Source organism: Dipodomys ordii, unplaced genomic scaffold (genome assembly GCF_000151885.1).
Source record: "Dipodomys ordii isolate 6190 unplaced genomic scaffold, Dord_2.0 Scaffold16, whole genome shotgun sequence".
NCBI lineage: Eukaryota > Metazoa > Chordata > Mammalia > Rodentia > Heteromyidae > Dipodomys > Dipodomys ordii.
In genome coordinates, this window is record NW_012267232.1 from 1,683,782 (window position 1) to 1,704,164 (window position 20,383).

The 20,383-nt window shown below is 41.9% G+C and overlaps 1 protein-coding gene across 1 annotated transcript in view; it reads left to right on the forward strand.

Moving 5' to 3' along the window:
• Nucleotides 1-313: 313 nt before the first annotated feature.
• The window catches only part of Tbpl2 (TATA box binding protein like 2), a 31,946-nt gene continuing 11,876 nt past the window's right edge, over nt 314-20,383 (forward strand). The window contains exons 1-5 of the mRNA XM_013012213.1: nt 314-420; nt 10,043-10,121; nt 13,243-13,682; nt 14,272-14,359; nt 17,641-17,732. Coding sequence (XP_012867667.1) covers nt 314-420; nt 10,043-10,121; nt 13,243-13,682; nt 14,272-14,359; nt 17,641-17,732 — 806 coding nt within the window. The remainder of the gene's footprint in view (nt 421-10,042; nt 10,122-13,242; nt 13,683-14,271; nt 14,360-17,640; nt 17,733-20,383) is intronic.

Genomic DNA, 20,383 nt, shown 5'->3' on the forward strand with positions numbered 1-20,383 from the left:
ACTGTCTACTTCCCACTGTATCTCTTATCTCCATGAAACACCTCTACCTCCCCTCAACTGCTGGTAGTGGTGTAAGCCAATAGAAGAGAATACCAGTGTTACTAGGCAGAAATGTAATGTGGGTGTGGCCTCAGTTCCAGTATCCCATTGGTCAGAAAGAAACATGACAAAATAGGAGGAGGTGTGGCCAGAATCTTATGATCCAGGCAGAATGGGTGACCCCTCACCCATCCAGTCCCACCCACATGGGGCTCAGTGAAGAACCAGCTCAAGCTGGGTGCCTGCACAGCTGTACTGGAGACTGTTCATGACCATGACCATGAGCAGTCACTCCCCGGTTACTGGCCTACACCCTCTTATGCTGCGGACTCTCATGACCAGGGTTTGGGGATCCAACCCCAAAATTCAGGTGGTGAATGAGTAATGTGCAGCAGGGAACACTGCATCACTTTATGATCCCTTTCCTATTTCACAACTTGGCCTTCAGTTTTTCATGTCTTAAAAATTTCCTGCAAAGTAACTTTTTCAGCCCTCCAGGCTGCCCTACAACTCCCAGACTCCTTCCTGGAAAGTTCCTGGTCCTGGTAGTCCATCTGTCCTCCTCTTACCTATATCCAGTCCTGGCTTCACTTCCTAGCGACTGCTCCGCTCCCACCCCTAATGTATCCTGTTCCCATAAGAGAGGGCATTGGTTCCAACCAGTCTTTCTCTTGGGATTCCACTCCAGGACTGAATCAGAACTAAAAAGTTGCCAGGGGCCTTCTAAAACCCAGTTCATCTGTTCATGCTTTTCTCACCTGCCTCTATTCAACTGCAGCCCACTTAGCTCAGCTCTTACAGGTCTTCTCCCTGTAAATCAATGTACTGACCACATTTTAAATGCTTAGTATGACTAGTGGCTATCATACTGGGCAAACAGACATTTGATTAATTTTCTTTACCCCTTGTCAGCACAAGTAGCTGACAATAAAACACATATTTTTAGAGTGGGTTGGAGTATATACTAGAAAATACAATAAAGAATCCACAAATACTTTGCATACAGTAAGATCTGGCTTAACCCTGGTCATCTTTCTGTCTATATGGGTGTTTGGTTGATTCGAATAGACTCTCCTAAACTTTGTCAAATGAGATTCCAAATTCATTGAGCTGGAGAACATTTGTAATCTACTTTTACCTGGTACTATTAAGCAAGTTTTTCTCTTTTTTTGCCTTTCTCAACATTCCTTGAGATTTCCATGTTTCCATGAATCTGTTTTACTCTCTTCTCCTCATTGACCTGCATCCCTTCCTTACTCATGGTTTACTAAGGCCTCCCAGCCTTTCTTCATAGGACACACTCGGGATAAACTGTAAGCTACTGGTAACCAGCTTGAATTCCCCATGTTTGTCCTAACCCAGATTCCCATCAGAGGTAATATGATGGACCTAGTTCATTTTTGCATGTGAGTTCATGTCCTCGCCTCAGCCTCCTGAGAGACCAGTAAGGAAAATCCACAGTGACCACTCGGCTACAGAGACTGGAGCATTGGGTGTGTCCACAAGATGCCTGCAGGATGCCCTGAGCTTACCTTTCCTCTCAGGGCAGCTGCATCGTGGGACCCCAGGATCCCTGAGACAGGACAGAAATCAAGAGTTACAGGGACTGTCTGCTCCCAGCATAGGTCACTCCCCAACTAACCCAAAAGAAAAGCACTTGCTGAATCCACACTTATGACACAGCAGAGTCTGGCGGGGATCTTGTACACCCATTTGAAAGGTTGCTGCCTCTAGAGAGTGGTGGAATCCTTTAGTGGTAGAACTATTTGTTCCTTACACACATCATAACCCACTACCAACACTGCCTTATAGCGTGCCAGTGTGCTTGATGCCTGATTCACTCAAATGTCATTTATTTATTTGTTTGTTTGTTTGTCGGCAATGGGGGCCTAACTCTTCAGCTCAAGGCTAGTGTCCTACCACTTGAGCCACAGTGCCACTTCCGGCTTTTCTCCTTATGTGGTACTGAGGAATCGAATCCAGGGCCTCATGCATGTGAGGCAAGCACTCTATCACTGTCCCAGCCCTGACTTCTGATTTTCACTGTTAGAACTGAGGGCTGCTGCCAGTGGCTCACACCTGTAATCCTAGCTACTCAGGAGGCTGAGATTTGAGGATCACAAGCAAGCCCAGGCAGAAAAATCCATGAGACTCCAATAAACGACCAGAAAACTGGATGTGGTGCCGTGGCTCAAGTGGTAGAGTACGTACCTTGAGCTGAAGAGCTGAGGGACAGAGCCCAGGCCCAGAGTTCAAGCCCCATGACCAAAACTCTTTAAAAAAAATTGAGGGCTGCTGTTGGGTACCAGTAGCTTACACCTACAATCATAGCTACTCAGGAGGCTAAGATCTGAGGCTGAGATCTCAAAGCCAGCCTGAGCTAGAAAGTCCGTTCGACTCTATCTCTAATTAGCCAGCAAAAAGCCAGGAGTACAGATGTGATAAAGTGTCAGCCTTGAGCATTTAAGGGACAATGCCAAGGTCCTGAGTTAAAGCCCCAGAACTGGCACTAAATAAATGAGCAAATACAGATGTGCTTCAAGTTTCTAGAGAATGTCTATTCAAACTATACTTTTAAATATGAATTCTTACAGGGAAAAGCCTGTGTGAAGAACGTCACTCTCAGCTCCTCTCTAATTATACAGCATGCAAGTTTAGGCATGTACAAAGAATTTTTTCCCACAGTGCTGAGAATCAAATCTAGAGTCTCTCTGGGCCAGTGCTCTATATTAAACAACACATCAGCCTCCTAAAGATTCATTTTTCAGTCATGTGTGCACTACGTACAAACAGGAGCTGAAATCATTCTCCATATATCCCCAAACAAACATAAAACCCAATCTGCCAGGGCAGGTGGCTCTTATCTGGGATCAGACTTCCACGGAAGTGTTAGAAGTGGTAAAACAACTCTCTCCTACCCAGAATGCATGCTGGCTGTTCTGCTGCTCTCTTCATGTAACAATTGCCAAACCCCAGGCTTATAAATAGCACTACTCCGTTACAAGACACTTTTAAAAATCGTGCATTCTTTATTGTAGGAACTCTGATGAGAGATGGTAAGAAAAAAATAATAAGGCTTCCTCAAAAAAGGAAAAAGGAACTTGGGAAATTTTATTTCTTGTCTTTAATTTTACATGAAGTTAAAATATGGCAAGTCTTCTTAACAGCCAGAATGTAACAGCGAAGGTATGGCAGTATTAGGGATGAACTAGGTGCCATTATGACTCAGGATTTTCAAAAGACTAAGAGGGGGGCGGGGATGTAGAGACTGAGCCTTGGCTCCTTCCTACATGCCAGCATCTTTATGCACCAAAAAGAAAAAGAAGGAATTACTGGAGGTTATTTTGATTTCAAGGACAAGAATTCATTGAATTCTGATCTAGAGAAAACCTTTGTGCAACGCTCAGTATTCTTGGGTTATAAAATTCCTGTCTGGAAACTGTTGGCTCAATACAGACATTAATCACAACCATGTCTAAGGCTTGTAAGAAAAAGAGAGGACTGCAATGAGCAAAATTGAATCCAGATTAAAAAATGCCCACCTCCTCCCCGCCCCCCCCCCTCATCTGTAGCATGGCCTGTTGCAGATTCTTGCTTTTCAGTTATTTCCTAGGCAGCAAAGTTGCTCCTCACACTAGTACCCATTGAGGTGCGGGGAGGGAGTACTGATGGTGCCACAAGGGTTTTCAGTTTAGTTCCTGTCAATTGGCCCTCCTTGTATAAAATGCATTGACAGATACAGTAATCCTATGCTTCTGGAAACACCTTTTGGTCTTCTACCATGTAGAAATATCCATCTAAACAAAACAAAGGTATGCATTGTACCTCTTGCTGTCCTGGACCCAAAAACTCCTCCCAGACCAGAAGGTATTCTGTTCATGGACAGGAAAGAGTGCCCCCTAGTGAAAAAGTCTTTCTCAACATTTTTTTTTTTTCAATCCTGAAGAGCTCTGTCTCCATTTTTCTTTTTTGTGGTCCTTTGTTTTATTTTTGACACCTAATTGTGTGCATTTATCAAATACAATCTAGTGCTTTGATCTATGCATACAAATGTATAATGATCAAATCAGGGTCATGGGTATATTTCTCTCTTCATTTATTCTTTCTGACAAACTAGTCAAAATCCTCTCTTCTAGTGTTTTTTTTTTTTTTTTGAGGGCGGGGGGTCCGGTCGTGGGGCCTGAACTCTGGGCCTGGGCGCTGTCCCTCAGCTCTTCAGCTCAAGGCTAGCGCTCTACCACTTGAGCCACAGCACTATTTCCTGCTTTTTTTTTCTGCTTATATGGTGCTGAGGAATGGAATCCAGGGCTTCATGCATGCAAGGCAAGCTCTCTACCACTGAGCCACCTTCCCAGCCCCTCTTCTAGTATTTTTAAATATATGATACATTATTGTTAAATATAATTACCCTGCACTGCTGTGGAACCGAAGTTACTGCCCCTATTTGACTGAGGATCTATTACCACCCAACAGGGTGGTGATGGCACTGGAGAGGTTGAGGCCCAGGACTCAGGACAAGCCTTTTACAACTGTTGGAGAGATGGGAGAAAGCTGTTGGTTCCAAAATGATTTTTAATTCTCAAGCAGAAATTGGTAAATTAGATTAACTGTCTACAAAACAATCAATGCTTCATTTTATTTTAAAACATATTTAGTGCGAGATATCACACATCTTATTTTCTATCATGAAGGAAGGGTTTTCTTATGATCTAAAGGCCCACTTTGCATAGAGCTGACCCCTCTGAAAGGTCCATAGACATGCTATACCTGAGTCAACATTATTCACTTAGTGTTGGAGGCTCATGCCTATTATCCTAGCTACTCAGGTGGCTGAGATCTGAGGATCACAGTTCAAAGCCAACCCAGGCAGGAAAGTCTGTAAGACTCTTATCTCCAATTAACTACCAGAAAGCCAGAAGTGGTGTTATGGCTCGAGTGGTAGAGCACTCACCTTCAGCTGAAGAGTGCAGGGACAGCGCCCAGGCCCAGGGTTCAAGCCCCATGACCTACAAAAAAAAATATTAACTTAAATTTGTTAACAATAAATAAAAGAAAAATTACTAATATTTTATATGTGTGTGTGTGTGGCAAAAATTTACACATTCACTTATTTCATCTTTACAATATTATTTTAAGATGGAATGAATGGAAAATTTTTGGACGCTTTTTAAATTGTCTTTTTCTTCTTTTTGCCAAAATATGAAATATTATAAATTCCTGATCAAAACTGGTAACAAGCACATTCTGGATTTTTTTTTTATTTTGTTCTAGTACTAAGGCTTAAACACAGGGCCTAGGAGCCACTTTTAGTTTTTTCCATTCAAGACTTGGGCTCTGCCACTTGAGCTACATCTCTACTTCTGGGACTGATCTTTTTGTTGATGTTTTGTTTTGTTTTGGGGATAAGTGTCTAAGGAAGTTTTCCTGCCTGTGCTGGCTTGATACTGCAATCCTCAAATCTTAGCCTCCTGAGTAGCTAGGATTAATGGTGTGAGACAGTGGTGCTTGGTTCCTAGTCCAAGTATGAAATGGCATATGTGCCCTTGGATGAGGAACTCTACACAGCATGTCTCAGAAGCAGATATTCTGAATAGGAGCCCCATCACCTAGGACAAGTCATTTAATCTCGCTGAAGCTCAGCACATTCAACCATGAGGGTAAAAGCAAGCCTATTTACTGGCCTCAGGGTGTTGTTTAGTGGCTTAGCAGGCATGTGGATTCTGGGATTCTGCAGGTGGAGGAGGGAGGGAAACGTACCTCCTAGGTCTGTCATGACACTTAAATGAGTTACTGTATGAGAAGCACTTAGGATAGTGCTTGGGACACAGTCGGAAAAAAAAAAGCTAGCTATTGGCTATTGTTCAACTAAACCATATTAACCTTGAATACGTAGAAAAGAATAAGGTTTTTGGATCAACACACACAAAAATAACAGAAAACACCCACAAAGAAACTTTTTGCTTGGGAATAATTTTAAGCTTACAGTTATAAAAATGGAAATAGTAGGAGAAACACCAGTGTGCCCAGTTTTTACTCAGAGTTACTTATAGTTAACATCTATTCCTTTGCTTGGTTGTTTGCATGACAGATCGCTGCAAATCTGTCTCTACTTATTCTTTTGCTATTGCTGAACAACAAATTACCACACATTTAGCAGCTTAAAGCACCACCAATGGGTAAGCTCATGGTTGTCTAGGCCCAAAGTCTGGGATAGGGTCACCAAGTTCATAGACCAAGGGCCTTACAAAGCTAAAATCAAAGATTGGCCTTTCTAATTGCATGAAACAGTGTTCAACATCTTTAGCCATCAGATTAGTGCCATGCAATTCAAAATGACATTGAAGTTTCATCTCACCCAGTCAGAATGTTAAAACATCAATAAAACAAGCAACAGTAAATACTGAAGAGGGTGGGATGGAAGTGGAGCATATATACAGTTGGCAGTAATACAAATTAGTGCAGCCACTACGGAAATCACTACAATGGACCCTTCTCCCAGAAAACGACTAAAACTAGAGCTACCATATGATCCAAGAGTAGCACTCCAGGGCACATATCCAAAGGTGTCAAAAGAAGTATACATGGGGGCTGGGATGTGGCTTAGTGGCAGAATGCTTGCCTCCCATGGATGAAGCCCTAGGTTTGATTCCTCATCACCACATATACAGAAAAAGCTGGAAGTGGCACTGTGGCTCAAGTGGTAGAGCACTAGCCTTGAGCCAAGGAAGCTCAGGGACAGCTACTAGGCCCTGAGTTCAAGCCCCAGGTCTGGAAAAAAAGAGCCATACATGGCTAGAGGCATGGTTCAACTGGTAGTTTAGATGCCTAGCAAGCTTCAGGCTAAGAGTTCAAAATCCCAGTACCTCCAGATGCCAGTAGTTTATACCTGTAACATTAGTTACTTGGAAACACAAATTGGGAAAACTGAGATTCCTGACAGACTAGCCTGGACACACAGACACACACACACACACACAAAAATACTGAGAGATTCTATCTCAACAGAAAATAATAGGCATGGTAGGACATTGCTATCATCTTGCTATATGGGCCTTAGGGAGAGTATAAATGGGAGAATTGAAATCCAGGCAAATTTCAAAACTAACCAGAGCAAAAAGGGATGGAGGAATAGCTTAAGCAGTGGAGCACCTTTCTAGCAAGCACAAAGCCCTCAGTTCAAAACCCAACACCACTAACTCAAAGCAAAACAAAACAGTGCTGATGAAACAAAAAGCAGCCTACAATAAAGATGCCTACATACCCGCATTTATTGTGGCACTATTTATGATAGGCAAGTTTGGAATCATTCTTGGTGTCCATCAAGAAACAAATGGAAAAACAAATGTGGTATAAATACCCAATCGAGTATTATTCAGCTATAAAGAAGAATAAAATCCTGTCATATGCAGGGAAATGAAACTGGAGGCCATCATGTCAAGCAAAATAAACCACATATTTGCTCTATATGTGGAATCTGCAAAAAGAGGACGATATGAAAAAAAGACATTACAAAGAAGGGGAAGAAGAACAGAGAGAAGGGTATAAGTGTGGAAGTGTGGGCTAAATATGATCAGAGCATAAACTTTTTATGTTTGAAAATGTCACAGTAAAGCCCAGTATTTTGTACAATTGCCATGAGCCAAACAACAACCTCAGCAACAAAACATGCCCACAGATTGATCTTTCTGGAAGCTCTGGGAAGAATCCATTTCCAAAGTTTCTTCATAATTTAAATTCAGTTTCTTGTCACTGTAGGATTGAAATCTGTCTTCCCTTGCTAGCAGTCAAATGTTCCTAGAGATTGCTCACATGCTCCACCCATTTCCAAAGCCAGCAGAGAAGAATCTTTCTCATGACAAATCTACTTCCTGCTTAGAATTTCCCTCCCAAACAGCCATTTCCTTAGGGCTTCGTGGATTAGGTCAGGCTTCACCAGGATAATCTCTTTCTCTAACAACAACTGAGCCTTAATTACATCTGCAAAAAAATCGCAGGACCTCCTAGCTTAGTGTTTAAATCGCTGGGAGAAGATGTGTGCATAGCAGGGTGGGGGATTTGTGGGCTCTTTCAGTATTGGTTCTACCATGGGTCATGAGACACATTTTAAATCTGATTCAGTCAGCTTAGACTGCCGTGAGAAAATACCACACACTGGGTGACTTAAACAATAATGACATCTTGATTCACAGTTCTGGAGGTTGAATGTACAGAATCCAGATGTCAACAGGGTTGATATCTTCTGAGGGTTCTCTCCTTAACTGCCTTCTTGTTGAGCACTTCCACATCCTTTAGTGCTACATATGCACAATCTCAATGTCTCTGGATGTCCAAGCCTTCTCTTCTTACAATACCAGTCATGATGGATTAGGGCTTTGACCTATGATTTTTAGGGGGAGCACAATTCAGTTCACATCAGTCTAATGGCATAATTAAGATCCAATTGTTATGAAGCTACTAGGCAGGGGCTGTGCTAAACCTTTTTTCATAGGATATCTTAATTCATTTTAATCATGAAATTACATATTATTATATAAAATTCTAGCTTTATCAAAATGTTTCTTTTTATTCTTTTGGGAGGAGTAGAGCAGTACTGAGTTTGAACTCAGGTCCTGGTACTTTCAAAACACTGTACTACTTGAACTATGCCCTTTTTGCTTTTGTTATTTTTCAAGTAAGCTCTCTCTCTCTCTCTCTCTCTCTCTCTCTCTCTCTCTCTCTCTCTCTCGCCTAGCTTGAACTTTAACCTTCCTATTTGTGCTTCTGTATAGCTGGGACGAAGGGCCACGACCTTGCCCTGATATTTACTGGTAAGATGAGGGTATCACAAATTTTTGGTTTGGATTTCTTTGGACCACAGTCCTTCCAATTTATGCTAACTTCCTCAGATTACAGGTGTGAGTCACCACTTGTAGCTCCTTTCTTGTTTAGAAATGAGATTTCTTTTGTGATCTGATTCTTAGAGCATGTCTCTCTACTATAGTGTTTCTCCCATGTTCCTTTCTGAGGGCAGTTTCATCCACCAAGTGTTACTGAAAGGATGGGCATGGTAGAGATGCAAAGATGAATAATCAGCATTTCCATTGTTAGAAACAATAGTCAAGTAGGAAAGATGTATCTTATGTGTATGTCTCCATGAACATTTTGAAATCTCTTACTCCAAGTTTCAATTATATTTATAGACCATTAAGTTTTTACAAAAGCTGAGGCACTAAAAATTGAAATGATTATTTCAAGCAAGAGAAACCCTCTCTGACTATTTGGGTTTGTGTTACTTTCTTGTGTGGCCTGAATCATAAATGCAGAGCAACACAGGTCATTCTGGGTGTGGCCTTAAGTAATTTTTCTGTGATTAACAAAAAAAAAATCCCAGGTTTGAAGGTGAAAAATAATGATATAAAAATACTACACCTGTTGGTTGCTGGTGGCTCATGCCTATAATCCTAGCTATCCAGGAGGCTGAGATCTGAGGATCTCAGGAAAATCTATGAGATGCTTATTTCCAATTAACCACCAAAAAAAGCTGCAAGTGGAACAGGGGTTCAAGCAAGCAATATAGTGTCAGCCTTGAGCCAAAAAGCTGCAGGACAGTGGCTAGGCCCTGGGTTATCAGGATTCTCTCTCTCTCTCTCTCTCTCTCTCTCACACACACACACACACCTTCACCTGATTAGCTTAGGTGCCTCAAATTCTGCGGCTTTCCTAGGCAAAAGAAAAAGAATCTTCGATTTTTCCTCACTGTCCACTGCACTCACTTTATACCACTTGCACGCGGGGCTTCTTCTGGAGGCAAAGTCAGCATCTGCGAGCACTGAAGAGAAGGGCCTTTGCAGGCCTAGGTGCTGCTCAGGTGTGGGCACTGTGGTGATTGCACTGGGCGGCTCCCCTGCCCTGGGCCCAGCTCTGCAGCCCTTCAATCCCCGGGTCTGGGGGCGTGGATTCTGCCCCACCCACCTCACATGCAGCTGGGCTGATAAATAGGCTCTGTAGTACCTGGCTCCCCCAGCTCCCCGACAGAAGAACCTCCACCCATGGAGGAGGAGGCGTACCTCGAGTTCTACCTGGACCGCTGCGCCGCCGTCCAGGTGAGCCTGGAACCTAGCATCGGGGGCCTGGGCCTGTGGCTGGGCCGCAAGGCCTCCTAGCATCGGGGGCCTGGGCCTGTGGCTGGGCCGCAAGGCCTCCTAGCATCGGGGGCCTGGGCCTGTGGCTGGGCCGCAAGGCCTCCTAGCATCGGGGGCCTGGGCCATACAGCTTGGCCTTCCTTCTCTCTTACAGTTGCTGCTTTGTGGGGGGCAAAGTTGTCTCCTATTCCAAGTAGCCCTGGTGTTGGACATTGAAGGGATGTCCGCCTCTGACGGACAAGGACAGGTTTGAGCATGTCACCTGGAAGAGTTGGGGATTGTGGTGTTCATATAAACAAACGTGAATTGGAGCTGAGCGGGAATGGCTTATTCCTGTTACCCTAGCTACTCTGGAGGCTGAGATTGAGAGGATCAAGTCCAGGCCAGCCAGGGCACAAATGAAATGCTCTATTCTAAACACAAGGAACACCAAAAGGGCTAGGAATGTGGCTCAAGGGGCAGAGGCCTGTCTGGGCCAGTGCAAGGCCCTGTACAAACCTCAGTTACACCCTTGGTGTCTTTCATTGGTTAGGATTTTTTTTTCTCTTTTAGTGTTTATGGCAGTGGCTAGTCCCTAACCTAGACTCAAGCCATCCTCCTGCCTCACCTTCCTAGTATATGAGACACATTGCTCCTTCTTAAGAAGTTTTTCCTTGTGCAATCCATCTTAAAATGTGTTCTACAAAGGAGTTCCAATTCAACCTGTCAATTTATAAGTACAATCTGCCCTGATCAATACCATCCTTTCCATTCTTAAGATTAAAAAAAAAATTAATTATAGTTAAGTCTTATAGAAAAAAGAGGAAGAGATCTTGAAGTCAAAGAGAAGTTTATGTTGGTGAAAAGATTAATTTTTGTTTACTTTGCTTTGTGTGTGGGTACTGGGGCTTGAACTCAAGACTTCCCTTTTACTTGCTCCCACTCTACCACTTGAGCCACATCTCTAATTCCAGCCTTTTGCTATGTAATCAGAGATAAAGTCTTCACAGATTTGTCTGGCTTTCAACCAGTAGACAATGGTTTTATTTATGTACTTCTTTATTTGTTGGCAAGAATCAGCACTGAGGTGGAGATGGTGACATTCCACAGCACTCCATCCAGCAGTGAACCCTGGCAGGAAAGGTTCTGGGAACTCCACAGTAATGGTTCCGTAAAAGCTGGGGAACAATTTCTTCAGCTGCGGGGCTAAGGAAGCCATAGACTCACTTCTAGTAGGTTCTGCAGGTGAACTGGAAAAGGGGGCTGGCGAGGTTCCATCACCACCAAACATTAGTCAACATCACACCATTTTCTTCAAGTCCTTGTTAAAATTTAGTGCCATTGAGTGAGTATTTCATCCCCCAGAGAATATGCCATGATGGGAGAAGGAAGGAAGGCTGGGATTGTTGACATAATTAGTGCTTAGTGTCAATTGGCTGAGGAGAGCCTCTCCAGCAAGACAAGACATTGCAAGGAAAGCTGTGAGGAACTGTGAGGAACATTGTCCCCACCTCCCACTCTGTGGATGGGTCCAGGAGAGACGTGGGCTAATGATAGCATTCTGAACAAAAGAGAGGTCAAAAGTCTTACTTCAAGAGACTGGCTTCATGTCTCCAAGTATTTTCTTTGAATAGCTGGTCACCCCTGCCACCTGCTGGATTTGTAATAACAGAGCAGTTCAGTAGGGTCCAGTCAGACTCTGTGTTAGCTGAGGTAGCTTTTTCACCCAGAGCATGAAACACCGTATGTGCACTCTGCTGTCAGAGGCACAATCTAATGGACCAGGTTATCCTATACACAGGGCTCAACATCTAGGATTTAGGCCTGCAGCTTATGAGAATAGAATTTTATTGGTAATAAAGCACATGATTTTTTTTTTTAACATCAGCTACTTCCTTCAGGTGCATGCTAATTCACTCAGTGGCTGGGAAATGAACATTGAGCAGCCTTCCTTGGATTGGAAACACAATACACTGATTTCAACTATTTTTAGCATTTAAATCCCTGAGGCTCTTTTTTCCTATTGTAAATTCTTGTGACTTGAATATTTTCTTACCTCTCCTTTAATTAGAAAAATAATGCCAAGTCTTAGTGAGTGTTGATTAGTACTTGATACTGTATCTTAAGCTTTACATATTATATTCTTTAAAACAGGAATTTAGGGCTGGGAAGGTGGCTCAGTGATAGAGTGCTTGCCTTGCAGATATGAAGTCCTGGGTTCCTCAGCATCACATAAGCAAAAAAGCTGGAAGTGGCACTGTGGCTCAAGTGGCACTAGCTTTGAGCTGAAGAGCCGAGGGACAGCACTCAGGCCCAGAGTTCAGGCCCGACGATTAATAAAAATAAAAACAAAAACACCTATTCTGTTGGCAAGAGGATCACAATTTCAAGGTCAGCCTAAGCAAAGTTAGCAAGTAATTATCTCAGAACCAAAATGAAAGTAGAAAGATTGAGGGTAGTAGTAGTAAGGTGTTTGTCTAAGCACAAAGTCTTGGATTCCATACCCAAGCGTAAGAACTAAACTGACTTAAAATTTTAAAACTTATTTAAGGTGGGCACTGGTGGCGTATCTCTATAATCCTAGCTACTCAGGAGGCTGAGATCTGAGGATCAAAGTTTGAAGTTAGCCTAGGCAGAAGAGTCCCAAATAACCAGAACTGGAGGCATGGCTCAAGCCGTTAGAGCATTACCCTTGAGTTAAAAAGACAAGTGAGAACTTACGGCCTTGAGTTGAAGCCCCATTGCCAGTCCCTCACCCCCAAAAGAACTTACATACATTAAGACTTCTGAAGTTTGCAACTTAAGTAGTACATTGAGTTCTGTACACAATTTAGAGTGTACACATTTAGAAAATAGTCATTCAATTTCTTCTAGTACCAATTTGGATTTGAAAAATGGCAACTTATTATGGTTCTAACCCTAGTAAGAAAAAAAATGGTGATAAATGCTTTTCCTTCATTTTAAGGTGTATTTTTCTGTTTCTGTTAAGTGTGCTATAACATTTTAGTAGAGTCGTAAAAATACTCTGTAGAAAGACATGTTGTCTTCTCTCCATAGTGATATCTCTTTGGTGTAATGTTCTGTTTCATCATGCTTTGTCTAGGATGACCTTGCCCTGCCCATGTCTCCTCTGTTCAACTCAGCCATACCTTATGTGTATGGAGCCAATCCACCCAATCCAGGAAATGAATTTAACTCACATCTTAGAGAAACCAAAGAACCATCCAGTGATTTCTCATCTGTGGATCTTAGCTTCCTACCAGATGAACTCACCCAAGAAAACAAAGACCAGACGACTGTGGAAAGCAAACAAGAAGTTGAGGAAAATTGCAAAATCCCAAGTCCACAAAATGGGCTGCCTTTGCCCAGTGAAGAGGATGCTGGGCCAGGCTTAAATGGCAGCAGTCTGTCAAGTGATGCTGACTGGGCCCAACCCTCCGCAGAGAAACAAAACTCTGATGATGCCTCTCTTCTGGCCTCCATAGCTCCCATGGCTCCAATGAACCCTGTGTCTGAAAGTTCTGGAATTGTACCTCAACTACAGTAAGCATGTTTGTTTTTAAATTCAATTTCTGGGTACACGTCATATATTCATAAACACGACAGTTCCAGGATACTAGTCTAGGGAAGCAAATTTCAGAGCTCATTGTTCTTTATCAGTTCTTAATAGATTCAGGCCTTGGATGGTTTGGTTATCTATAACATGAAACACTTTATTTTTGTTTCCCTAAGAGGGAGTAGAAGATTAATAGACACATTCTTGAGGGATTGCATTATTTATGCCAAAAGACTTCAGTTACTGAAACTTGTGGTTAGGATAGGATAAACACAGAAGATGTAAAAATGTGAAATTGAATTCAATTTGCAAATTGGTTTGGCATCGCAATTTCCAATTTTAAAGAAATTTGGAGACAATTTTATATAATGAAATTTTAGAAAATGCTGTTTTAGTACTTTTGGATTTTATACTTACTAGGGACCATGTTATTACATATTTTACATGGAAATATATAGAGAATTCTATCCCTAAGAAGTTGCTAAGTTGTGGCTTTAGCAATGAGGAGGTTAATAGTTATTTTGCCATTTTAGGTTTATATCTGATATAATGTCTAAAGTGAACTTATTTCTTCAGGAACATAGTTTCCACTGTAAATCTGGCTTGTAAATTGGATCTGAAGAAAATAGCTTTGCATGCCAAAAATGCAGAATATAACCCAAAGGTAAGACTGCTCAGTATTCCTTTCAACCATTACTATATATTTGATTTCTTTCATATGATTGTGGGGGTTGACCTTTTTTTTCTTAAGAAAAAAAGAAAAGAGCCAAGTGTTGGTGGCTCATGCCTGTAATCCTAGCTACTCTGGAGGCTAAGATCTGTAGATTGCAGTTCAGAGCTAGCCTGGGCAGGACGGTCTGTGAGACTCTTACCTTCAATAAACCACCAGAAAACAGGAAGCGGCGCTGTGGCTCAAGTGGTAGAGCTCTAGCCTTGAGCTGAAGAGCTGAGGGACAGAGCCCAGGAGCTGAGAGACAGAGCCCAGGCCCAGAGTTTAAACCCCATGACCAACAAAAAAGAAAAAAGAAAAAAAAATTCTTTTTGTTGGTGGTAGGGCAAGAACTGAAGGTCTCACTCTCACTTCATTGTCTCCAGGCTTTTCTGCTCATGTTGGAACTCTATCACTTGAGCTATGCCTTCAATGCAACATTTTGCTGGTAAATTGGAAATGAAATATCTTGGACTTTTCTTCCTGGGCTGTCTTCAGACATATCCTCAGATTCCAAACTCCCGAATACACAGGATTACAGATTTGACCCACTTGACACCTGGCTCTAAAAAAAATTTTTTTTAATGGAAATCTTTGGCAACTCAAAAAGGTGATGATTACCGGGTATCAGTGGCTCACACCTGTAATCCTAGCTACTCAGGAGGCTGAGGTCTAAGGATCAAAGCTGGAAGCCATCCCAGCCAGGAAAATCCCTGAGACTCCTATCTCCAATTAACCACCAAAAGCTGGATGTAGAACTGTGGCTCAACTGGTAGAAGCTAGCCTTGAACAAAGAAGCTCAGGAACATGCCCAGACCAGTTCAAGCCCCACGATTGGCATCCCCCCCCCATACACACACACACACAAAAAGATTATCTCCCTTTCTCTTTAGAAGTTATAAAATAATCTCACTGTCTGTTTTGAATAAAGCAGTAACAGAACAGTTCCTAAAATTAAGATCTTGTCCTTGATTTGCAAAAATGTATTTCCGTCCATCTAATTTCAGCTATTTGGGACACTAGCTCTCTTGCAATTCTATTTTATTAATGGAAATATTTCTTTCTAAATGTCTCATTAAGCTGACACTTCTGTGTTTTTCCATTTATAGATTCTCTTATTTGAGAAAGCAAAATTGTTGAAGGTGTAAAGTCCACACTTTCAGTTATTAATGTAAAAGTCTGGGATTTCCTGTCCTCAACATTTAGTAAGCTCTAATCTTTGCCTTGCCAGAGGCAGGTGACCTGTTTTTGATGCCCTGTTTACCTAAGAGAATTGGATTGGTTAACCTCATCAATTCAGAATGATTTTCCAGGGTCTGTACAAGGGAGTCTAATGAGAAAATCCACCCTAATAGAAAGCAGAGACTTTGTAAGGATCAACTACTGAAGAGTTTAAGGATTTGTTTTTGATGTTGTGATGATGTCCTTGCTGACATCCAGATTTCACATTACCTGAATGGTATCTTTTTCTGTTACATATTGCTGGCTATGGAATGGGCAGAAATAAAGTAACAAGGTAAAATTCTTAACTTATAGCAGCAAGTGATCACATTATTGAACCATCAGCACCTTAAGCACATTTGTATTCCCCATTGTCTACTGTTTTCCTCTCAGTTTTGTGGTGAAAGAGAATTTGGGGACCTGTCTGAACCTAACAGCTAAAAACATTCTGGCTTGGCACTCAAGCTAGCTTAAGGATTTAACAAAATGTATAGCAGATGAGAGGGCTAGCTTTTAGTAAACACCTGAAAATCACTTAAGAGGCCTTGGTCTGTTCTATGTAGTACTCTTTGCCTAACAAGCACAAAATCTTGGAGCTAGCTGAGGGAGACTCTCAGTTAACACTTCACATCTGATATGTTAAAGTGTCTATGATCTGGAGAAGTAGCCCCAGCCCAAAAGATGGAGCTTTGCATGGAACTCATCCCCAGCTTCCTAGGGGGAGAAGAGTTAAAGGAGGGTATCTGTGTAGGAGCAGGGGGATGAGCAGGTGATTTAAGGATGTGTCAATGTTGTGGGCCAGCAGGTCTCAACTCCTATGCATTAGCACCACCTGGAATGCAGACTCATACATCTGCTCTGTAACCAACCATCCTTGTACCTTTTCGTCTATTGTTAGCATACCTACCCTTTATTCTACATGCTCTTTTCTGGTTTAGGTTGCCTAATGGATACTTGAGCCATGCTTTGTGCTTCAGTTATTTTAGTCTTAACATTTATACCTGGGCTGTCTGGATTCCAACTTCTTTTATTTTTCTCATATGTCGCAAGGTCTAACTTTTATTGGTTGAGATGGGGAAAGAGGTCTCTCAAGCTACTTTTTGCCTGGGCTGGCCTTGAATTTTGATCCTCCCAAATAGCTGGAATTATAGGGGTGAGACATCACACCTAGCTCTTGGTTTGTTTTGGTTTTGTTAGGGTTTTGTGTTTGTTGTTGTTTTGTCAGTCATGGGGCTTGATCATAGGACCTGGGAGCTGACCCTGAGCTCTTTTGCTCAAGGCTAGCACTCTACCACTTTGAGCTAGGCTCCATTTCTGGTTTTTGAGTAGTTAATTGGAGATTAATTGGAGATTAATTGGAGTTTCATCGGGGCTTTTCTGCCCGGGCTGTTCCTCAGATCTTGGCCTCCTGAGTAGCTAGGATTATAGATGTGAGCCACTGGTGCCCAGCAGTTTTGTTAGTTTCTGAGACAGAGTCTGGCTGTGTGGTCCAGACTGGCCTCAAAATTTTAATCCTCCTGCCTCAGCCTCCCTAGAACTGGGATTACAACTCTGAGCCACCATGCCAGACTCAGATGTACTTATCATGACTGTTTTTTCAAAGATTCTGGGAAAGAAAGACATGTGTCAATGCAAGTCTGATTAGTTATGGTTTTACATCCTATCTGCCATTTCCTGTGTAACACTGGGAGTTAAAGAACTACTTGTTTCCATGTGCACTAAGGAAAATACTCAATACTGTCATGAAGATAAATGAGAGAAAACCGATAGCACACCCTTATAGATAGGACCTGGAATTTTACCTATTAATATTATTATTTTGCACCTGGATTTTAAAGTACATTTTAAAATCAAATTCTTTTGGGGGGGAGGGGGACACACCCAGACATTTATTAGCTTCTCTCCCATCCAATCTTAGTTTCTTCAAGATTATTTTCATGTGCAGCCCAACTTTTCAGCTGGGCTGGTGTTAGCTGTTAGCAGAGACTAAGTCTCCTCTGGGCTTCTGTGTACAGAGGTTTGCTGCTGTCATAATGAGGATCCGAGAACCTAGGACAACAGCCCTCGTATTTAGTTCTGGGAAAATGGTCTGCACCGGAGCCAAAAGGTAGGAGAAACCCATCACCCGCTTCTCAGAGGGACAGCTCACTGTGTCAAGTGAGGAAGCATAGCATTTGGGTAAACATCGAAATAAAAGTGGTTTTCTTTTAACTTCAATTTTTAGTATCTTTAGTTGCACAAAGGATTTCCACTTGTGAGTTTTTGAGTACAATGCACCCCATCTCTAATTCTCCCCATCTCTTCCAACCTATTTTCATTTTCATATCTACGTGAGATATCATGACCACATTTACACACCCTTCCTCTCTCCATTCGTCTACCCTCCCTCTCCTTGACCCACTTTGTGACAGCACAAGTTTCAGCTTCTCAGTACTCTTTTTTTGGTCAGTCATGGGGCTTGACCTCTGGGCCTGAGCGCTGTCCCTCAGCTCTTCAGCTCATGGTGAGCACTCTTGTGGTTTTCTGGTGGTTTATTGGAGATAAGAGTTTCACGGCCTTTCCTGCCCAGGCTGGCTTTGAACTGTGATCCTCAGATCTCAGACTCCTGTACAGCTAGGATTACAGGCGTGAGTCTCCAGAGCCCAGCTTTAGTACTCATTTTGTTAAACTGTGCATTAGTCGTTCAAAGAAGTTATATCATTGGAATTCTCCCTTATATACACCATATTTCAGTGGATTTGTTTGTGCATATATGCATATGATCCATATATGTTTACATATGTTTATAATTTAGACGTGTTAGGCATAAAATACTTTTCTTTGGCAAAGTTACTTCAATGAAATGCCCAATTTTGAGATAAAAGCACTTTCAGTCTTGTCATATTGAATATACTCATATTCTTTACAGTCTTCCCTTCTAAAGAAAGTTAACTAAGTTATCAGAACTTGTTTTCAAGATGCATTGTTTACTATACTTGCTTTATTTTTATCTTTCTTAGTTTAAATTTTATTTTTTATTGTTAATATAAAGGTGCTAGGTTACAGTTAGCTAAGTCAGGTAAAGAGTACATTTCTTTTTTTGAATAATGTCACCCTTTTCCTCACACTCTCCCAGTTTTTTCCTCTTGTCTCCATCCACAAGTTGTCAAGGTGTATTGTTTTTAGAAAACTATAGTAATGACAAGGGATGTTCGGAGCCTAAAGGAATAGTCATTCTCGTGGACTTTCCTCATTGTAGATGAGTGAGTAGGAATTTCTAGTAGACATTTCTGGAGCATTAGCTCAGGAGGCATCTGAAAAGCCTTGTCTTTTCTGGATCTCCTGCAGAGGTAGCACTAAGCCGATGTGTGTTATTTCCTGATAAAGCTAGCAGGAGTGCTACTCTCCTTAAAAGTTCTGGAAAATTGACAGCAAGTCATCCTTCTGAAATGCTAGGCCAATTGCTTCTCTCCTAGAGATATGCCAAGCATCCATTTTCTCCTGTGCACTCTGGCTGTCAATATACCCATTTATATCTGCTAAAGTGGTTGGCAAAAGTTACATTGTTTCTATTTAGATTTCCTCAATTGCTAGTGAGATTCAGTACACCTTCATAGGTATGTAAATTGCTTACTATGTCTTTTGCTCAATATTCTATAGAGGTTATTTGTCCTTTGTTAATAGGTTTTGCATTTAAGTATTTTTTTACCATTCTATACTGTAAATATTTTCCCAGATTACTATTTATGTTTTATGCTGACTTTTTAAAACACAGTTTAAATGTCTGTGTATAGTCTATCCATTTTTTTTCCTTTATGGTTTCTACGTTTCATGCTAGGAAGCTATTCCCCTGGCACAAAATTATATAAATATGGCTTCCATATGTTTGGTGGTCTTATTCGTAAGTCCTGCTTTGTATTGGGGAAGTATAATTGACATTTTTGATTCATCTAGAGCTTTCTCTGAATGATAATGCTCTGTAACTGCAGTCCAGTGGGATTGCCATTTGTGGCTACTGAACACTGAAAAGATGGCTAATACAAAGGACTGAAATTTAAATTTAATTTTTTTTTGTTGGGTCCGGTCTGGGACCTGAACTCTGGGCCTGGGCTCTGTCCCTCAGCTCTTCAGCTCAAGGCTAGCGCTCTACCACTTGAGCCACAGTGCCACTTCCGGCTTTTTTCTTTTTGCTTATATGGTGCTGAGGAATCGAACCCAGGGCCTCAGGCATGCAAGGCAAGCTCTCTACCACTGAGCCACCTTCCCAGCCCTAAATTTAATTTAATTTAATTGGATGACTCTGGTTTAGAATTTTCTTCCTTCCTTCCTTTCTTTTTTTTGTTGGTCATGGGGCTTGAACTCTGGGCCTGGGGCACTGTTCCTCAGCTCTTCAGCTTAAGGCTAGCACTCTACCACTTGAGCATCTGTGCCACTTCCGGTTTTCTAGTGGTTTATTGGAGATAAGAGTCTCACGGACTTTCCTGCCTGGGCTGGCTTTGACCTGCAATCCTCAGATCTCCGCCTCCTGAGTAGCTAGGATTACAGGCGTGAGCCACCGGTGCCCGGCTTCTAGGATTTTATTTCAATATAAGATCATGAGTTCAAGGTCAGCTTGGGCTGCATACTAAGACCAAATCACACCACCACTACAGCATCAAAAAGCTATTTATTGCTAGGCACCTGTGGCTAATGCCTATCATCCTAGGACCATGGTTTGAAGCCAGCCTGGGCAGGAAAGTCTGTGAATAAGCACCAAAAAAGCTAGAAGTAGAGTTGTGG